Consider the following 7,175-nt stretch of genomic DNA (forward strand, 5'->3'; position numbering starts at 1 on the left):
GATGGCCCCTCTGCCCTGTGCAGTCCTCCCCTCCCCCATGGCATCGACCACACTGTGCTGAGCTGGCCAGGCCGTGTCTATGCATTGCTACCCCCGCTCCCCAGACTGGGTTCACAGCACATCCGTCCACCGGGTCTCTGCTGCTGCCCCACCCCATCACCTCTGAAGCTCACCTCCCACTGACTTTCCCCTCACTGTGCCTCTCCAGCCACACTGGCCTCCTCGTCCCAGGGCCTTTGCACCTGCTGTTCCTCCTGCCTAGAACCCGCTCATTCTCCGTCACCCCCGGTGATACGTCCTGACCAGTATATGAAATTGCCCCGTCTGCATTTGCTGCATCTCCCCCGCTAGTTTGCATGCTTGCTGTGCGCCCCCAGTACGTTATAAACCCAGTGGGCAGGGCTGTGTTTTATGACTATCCCCAGTGCTTTGCATGTGACCTGGCACACGCCATTTCTTAGAATGAATGAATGAGGGAGAAAGTGAGGCAATGAGTGAATGAACCTCCTCTCCAGCCTTCACACCCCCTCCAGGAGGCCCCCGTGATTCCCTCAGTGCTGAGTCGGGGCTCCAGCTGGATGGTGGGAGAGGCTGGGACCATCCCGGGATGGAGCCCCTCTCCCGCACACCCAGACGTCCCTTCCTGACTTGCGCCACGCCCGGCTGCCAGCAACCTGAGGGCAGGGGGCCTGGACACCTGTTCCTATGCCTTCTCAGCAGCTCCTGCCCAGGTTCTGCCAGCAGTGCCCTGCCTTCTCCAAGGAGCCGCCCCCTGCTCCACCAGGCTCTGGTGGAGCTGCCCAGCCTCTGCCCCCAGGGCCCTGCTCTGAGCACATCAGAGACTGAGCCCGGTGGCTATGGGGCTCAGAAGTGCCCACTTCGAGGGAAAAACTACAGACCCACTTTTTCTTTAAAGAAAACAAGTTTTATTTTTATAATCAGAACATTCTAATAAAAATATTATTAGAATCTGAGCTACTTTGCTTTCTGGGCCTTGGCTCTGCCCTGGCGTGCAGGGAAACGCCTGCCCGTGTGCAGCAGCCCCAAGGCCTCCCACTTCCCTGAGGTAGGTCTGCAGGAGCGGCCCGCACGCCCCAACCCCCTCGGGCCTGGCCCCTCCCCCTCCAGGAGCCCCATCGCAGGCTGTGGGAACTGTCACCTCCCCAGTCCCCGAGCCCCCAAGGCAAGCGGATGTGTCTCAGCTCAATCCCGCAGCTGCTTGGGCTGGTTCATACACAGCGGGCGACACCGCGGGGGGCACTCTGGGCCTCCACCCTGCCAGCCAGGACGCTGCGGTCCAGCCCCTCGGCCCGCAACCCCGTCACGGCCGCAGGGAGGGGGACAAGCTTAAGACAACTTACTGTCTGGAGACGCCCGCCCTCTGAGGGGCTCGGGCACCCGGGCCAGCAGACACCTTATCACAGAAATACTATCACTGGCTCGTCGGGTGTAGAGCCATCGACAAAAGCGAGTCTTTCAAAGTCAAAAACAGGTTTTGGATTCTTGGTGGCGAGAGTCTCTGCTGAAAAAATAGACAGAAATTCTGAATCATCTTAGTAGCAAAACGATGATAAGAAAAAAAAGTCGCAGTGCTTCGACGTACAGGACCACGGCCAGCTGCCCCGTCGCCGGTCACTGGTGGCCCTGCCGCACCTGGGTGTCTGGGGGCCGGGGGGAGGGGGAGCGCCCCGGGGCCAGCATTTAGAAAATGGGAATTCAGGGGGCCGGTGATCCCCCCGTGCACAGTTCACAGCTCTGCAGACGGAGCAACAACAGTCCACACACGTCGCGATCCTGGGCTTCCCTGGAGCAAGGCCTCTCTGAGCGGGACAAAGTCTCTGCTCACCCCAGAGGGCCGCAGGGGTCTGTGGAGGGTCTAGAAGGCCCCACAGGATGCTGGGGGGACCGCCCGTGGGCTCCAGGGGTGCGGGAGGATGGGGACAGTGTGTGCGCGACATTCAGGTTGATCTTCAAATGGCTCTCGGTCACTCTTTTCTCTCCAAGTCCTCCCTCAAGGCGCGACGGTCCTGGGTGCAAAGAGAAGTGGTCTCTGGGCCGCCCGGGGTGCAGGCGGGGTCCCGCAGGGTCTCCCGGGGCACAGGTGCGGTGTGCACCCGCCCAGCGCGGGGTGACGGTGCCGCGGCTGCAGGGGCGGAAACGGCCCTCACTGCATCCTGTCGGGCTGTAGCTGCTGAGGCTGGTACTGCACGAAGGCAGTGCCCGCGGGGGCCGCGGCCGAGAGGGCCTGGGGCACGGCGGCCGGGTAGCCATAGCTCACAAAGCTGGCGGCTGTGGCGGGCGAGGCGGCATACGGGTACTGGTCGTAGGTGGCCGGCGGGTACTGGGCGTAGGCCGGGCTGGCCGGCGTGTACTCAACGTAGGGCGAGGACAGTGACGGGACTGGGGCCGCCGGGATCACCACGCTGGGCTGGACGATGGCTTGTGGGTAGATGTAGTGGGGGGTCAGCCTGTGGGGCCAAGCAGAGAGGGCCAGGGTCAGGGTCGGGCGACAGAGCGGGGAAACACGGCTGGCTCGGGTGGAGCGGAGGTGCCGGAAGAGCCGGGTGATGCCGTGTCCCCCCTCCGGCATCTCTACTTCCTCATCTGTAAAATGGGTGCAATTACAACAACAATGGTGCTCCTACCACAGGGCCTTTGCACTGGCCATGCCCACAACCGGCACAGCACTTTCCCCAGCGACCCACAGGGCTCCCACCTCCCTTTTTCAAGTCTGCACTCAAATGTCTCCTCCGTGAACCCCTCCAGGCAGCCTCCCCCATCCCACCCTACACCCCAAACACCACACATCCCTCACAGGAACAACACAACATGATTCGGGGGCAGGGGTGGGGAGTTTAAAAATGATGAACGATTTCAGCATCAAATCCAGCACAAGCCCTTCTGAGCACAGGTCCCTGTGTGATCACCCAGGTCACATGTCCATGAAGCCAGTCCTGTCCCCCCACTTCCCTGGGTTCATCTTCCCAGCATGTGCCACCCCCTGCAGTGACACCCTGCACAATTTACTTGTTTACCACATCTGTCTGCCCTGACTACAACGTCAGCCACCCGTGAACTGACAACACAGACCCTGGCCCAGGCAGGGGCTCACTTGCTGAGTGAACGAAGACAACGATGTAGTACAAGCGTAACCGCAATGACGGTGCTGCGAAGAAAAGATGATGGCCAGAGCCTCAGGGACGAGGCGCAGCAGGCCGGCGGCCATGCCTCACACACAGTAACTGGCTGAAACGTCCCCCAGGTTGGCCTTCAGGCAACCGCCTCATTCTACAACAGAAAAGCTGGTCTTGGAGGCGCCTCGCCCAAGGCCCCCCCGGGCATCAGCCTGCGAGCCGAGAGCTGCACCCCGCGCCCGTCCCTCCTGCAGGATGCCCACCGCGGGCTCCGTGCGTGCAGCCCTCCACTGTAGGAGTGACCCAACGCGCCGCAGACGGAGAAACTGAGGCTCGGGAAGGCAGTACCAGCAGGTGCCCGCTCCGCAGCCAGCGCCGGGCCCCACGGCAGCGGTGGACACACGGCGGCCTCGGCGGGGCAGACGCCGTGGCCTCCAGCATCAGCCCCTCCTCCTCCTCTCGGGCCCGCACAAGTCACACGGGATGGGGCTGACGTGGTTACACACCTGGGGGCCGCCCCAGCGTCCCTCCACGCCTGTGAGACAGGCCCCGGACCCCTGGCCTGCCCCCCCCTTCCATTCCGAAGAGAAGCTGCTTTGAAAGAAAAAGGGAACCGTCCCCTCCCGGCGCTCCCGCAGGCCTGCCAGGGGCAGAAACTGGGGCAGCTCTGGGAGAGCAAGTGGACAGAAAGCCGGGCCCTGGAAGCTGGGCTCCCTGCCCCCGCCAGGCCCCTCGGCATCCAGCAGCCCTCCCTCCCGAATAAGCACGGGCTCAGTGGGTCCCGGCGGCACCCCTGGGAACAGCGAAAAAGCAGAGAAACCCGAGTGTCGTCCACAGGGACGGAGCAGCGTCCAGTGTCCCCAGACCGCCCCACGTGGCAGCAGGACGAGGTCCACGCTCAGCCCCAAGCCGCTCCCCTCCACGCTGCCGGGGGAGAAAACCAAGCCGCAGAACAGAGATACTGTTTATGCAAAACTGTGGTATTTATACTGAATGGTGATAATGTTCACGCTAAAAAAATCAAATGTGTATTTATATCCGCGCTGAGGACGGGTGAGGTGGAGTTGTATGGAAATGCCATTTTTATGGGTCCAAGAGCTGACTGAGGGCAACTTTATGTGGGGCGATGCTCTGAACACAAAGAAAAGGCCTGGAAGGAGGCTGTGTAAGGGTTGCATGTGGGTCCGAGCATCTCTAAAAGGCAAAAGGATTCACAGACACAAAGGGGAATGAGAAGCACTACTCACAACCAAAAAGGAAAAGCAAGCACCCACCCGGCACCCCCCCGGCGCCCCGCCGGCACCCCCCAACCCAGCACCCACCCAGCACCCACCCAGCACCCACCCAGCACCCATCCAGCATCCATCCACTGATGAATGGACTTCCAGACTGCCGCGTACCCACGCCAAGGAGGAGTATTCCACCATAAAAAAGAATAACGCAGACACACGCCACTGTGTGGATGGGCCTTGAGGACACGATGCTGAGCCGAAGAGGCCGGACACAGAAGGCCACAGACTCAATGATTCCCTTCACGTGGCGTCTCCAGAAAAGCAAACCCAGGAAGAAAGTGGCTACACTGCAGGGGCTTCGGAAAGCAGGGGAGGGGAGTGACTGCTACGGGCCTCCTTCCGGGAGACGACAAAGTTCTGAATCAGACGGTGGTGATGACCGCACGACTCTGTGAATATATTTCATGCCCTAGACCAGCAGATTTGAGAGTACGCGTGCCTTACCACAACAAACGCACAAATACAAGGGGCAAATCCTGAGCGAGGGGTGAACGACCCAGCGAGGAAAGAGCTGGGGTGGTGACGGGCACCAAGCCCCATGGATCCAGCAGCAAACCCCTGGGGGTGAGAGCCTGGGCACACCTGGCCTGTCCCGGAGGGGCCCCAGCTCCCCCCGGCCAGGGAGTTCCTACACCGGGTCCCCGCCTCCCCGTCGTTTGCCCTCCTGGGTGGCAGCACTCCTACGGTCGCCAAGGCCACACACTGCTGCTTGTCAGGAAGCCAGGCAGCTTTGGCCAGGAACCCTGCACCCAGGCCATGGCACCCACTCTCCCTCTCCGCCCTATTAGGAGTTTCTGCTGCCCGCCCCCTCCTGCCTCCCTGGTGGGAACAAGAGCCCTGAACAGAGCAGGGCCTGGGTTCGAATCCCGCCTTGGCCTCCCAAGCTGCAACCAGCCTTCTCACGTGTCTGCGCGTGTACTCTGGGCGAGGATGCAGCAGTGAGCAGACGACCCAGCCCCTGGCCTCTCAGCGCTTGGATTCCAGAGGCACACAAACACACCAACCCGTGAGCCAGAGCTGGGAGTGGTCGGGAGAGGCTTCTCGGAGGAGGGGGCAGCTGCTCAGAGCCTGAGCTCCTGGCCCATCTCCCCCACTGGACCTCACGTGAGCAGGTGGTGTCTCGCCCAGGGCCGAGCCACGGGAGGGGCTGGACACGCAGTGCTGACGAGCAGCCGGTGGGCACAGACCCCTCCGAGAAAGGAAAGGGGCCCCGGCTGCCCAGATGTCTCTGAAAAGGAGCCAGTGGAGACACGATGGAGCCTGTCTTGGTGCGGTGCCCACTGTGCTGTCCTGGGCATCATCAATGCCCCTACCACGTGAGCCCCACGCAGCTCCCGGAACCCTAGAACATTCCTTAGTGGGAAGCTACGGAAGCTTTGAGCCCAGAACTTCTCCCAACACGGGCAGGCGCACCACTGCTTCAGACAGCATTTGCTAAAAATGTGGATCCCCGCAGACTGCCAAGTCAGATGGGGTCCGGGAATCTGCATCTGACAGGCCCCCGGAGATTCAGACACACACTGACACTACAGAACCACTACCTGGACCAGGCACACACTGTCCCCACGGCAGAAGTACCCGGGGCTCTGAAATGACAGGTTTCTGGCCACACCTGCCTCAAGGCTGCTGGCCAAGGCAGCTGTCACATTTACCAGGTTTCTGACACTCAGTGTCGTCAGGACTAAGCTCTGCTCTGGCCACCACAGAGCTGCCCTGCTGGGGGAAGCTCAGACACGGTGTGGGCGAATAAGCTTCAGGGTGAGAGGAAGGGGGACTCCCTTGCTTCCTGGCCTGCGGGGACATTGCGTGTCTGTATTTGTTCACCTGTTTCCCTCAAGCACCCTGTCCCCACTCCCCCACTCTGTGAAAAGCCCAAGATGACTTATGAAGCATTTCACAGCCATAAAATAGGTGCTGCTGTTACCCTATTTCCCAGAGAGGGAAACCAAGGCTCAGAGAGGCCGAGGCACTAGCAGTCACACGGCCAGGGAGACAACGGCTGGTGTGGGTTCTGCCACTGGGTTAAGCACTGCTGAGTCAAGGTGGGAGGAAGCTGCAAAGCTCCCCCCCACCCCCAGGAAGGGGACCGGGGCCCTCAGCTCTGCGCTAAAGTTACAGAGCTTCTGTGAGTCTCAGTTTTCCCATCTGTAAAACGGGTCTGGCAGAGGCTGACGTCAGGGCTAGAGAACTGAGACCCTCCACCAGAACGGCATTTCTCAGCCTCAGCGGCTCTGCCCCCAGCGGACACTCAGCTGCGTCTGGGACATTCCTGGTGTCACACTGGGGGTTGGGGGGTGCCAGTGGCAGCCAGCAGGTGGAGGCCAGGGACACTACCAACAGCGCACAGGATGCGTCCCCCCCACCCCCCCCCGCCGACCACAAAGAATCCTCCAGCATCACGGTAAGGTCGAGACCCTGCTGTAAACTGCAAAGAAAAAGGCAAATACCATTGTCACAACCACTGACACCCATGCAGAGGGCTGGGAAGAGTCCAGGCAGGGACCAAGGGACTGAGCTGGTGCACACACACTGCCCCCCCACGGGAACCCACTGGACTCCGATGAAAAGGAAACCCCCAGGCAAACCACCGGCTGGCCCCATCTGAGCACAGTCCCTGCGCCCCCTCCCCAGGCCCGCACACCACAACGGGGGAGGTCTCACGCGCCTGGCACCGGGGAACAGGGTGCGCGTCCAGCGGGTTCCTCAGCGCCCCACCAACTCCCCATAAAGGTCAGGGTGCTGCTGGCCT

General features: G+C 61.5%; 1 protein-coding gene across 2 annotated transcripts in view; it reads right to left on the reverse strand.

The window, feature by feature from the left end:
- Positions 1–916: 916 nt before the first annotated feature.
- The window catches only part of RBM38 (RNA binding motif protein 38), a 14,981-nt gene continuing 8,722 nt past the window's right edge, over positions 917–7,175 (reverse strand). Inside the window, exon 2 of one of the 2 annotated variants that reach the window (XM_024750315.1) lies at positions 917–2,468. In XM_024750315.1, coding sequence (XP_024606083.1) covers positions 2,165–2,468 — 304 coding nt within the window. In that variant the 3' untranslated portion in view covers positions 917–2,164. The remainder of the gene's footprint in view (positions 2,469–7,175) is intronic. The other variant, XM_024750316.1, reaches the window with a different exon arrangement.

This window comes from Neophocaena asiaeorientalis, unplaced genomic scaffold, assembly GCF_003031525.2.
Source record: "Neophocaena asiaeorientalis asiaeorientalis breed wild unplaced genomic scaffold, Neophocaena_asiaeorientalis_V1.1 scaffold606, whole genome shotgun sequence".
Classification (NCBI taxonomy): domain Eukaryota; kingdom Metazoa; phylum Chordata; class Mammalia; order Artiodactyla; family Phocoenidae; genus Neophocaena; species Neophocaena asiaeorientalis.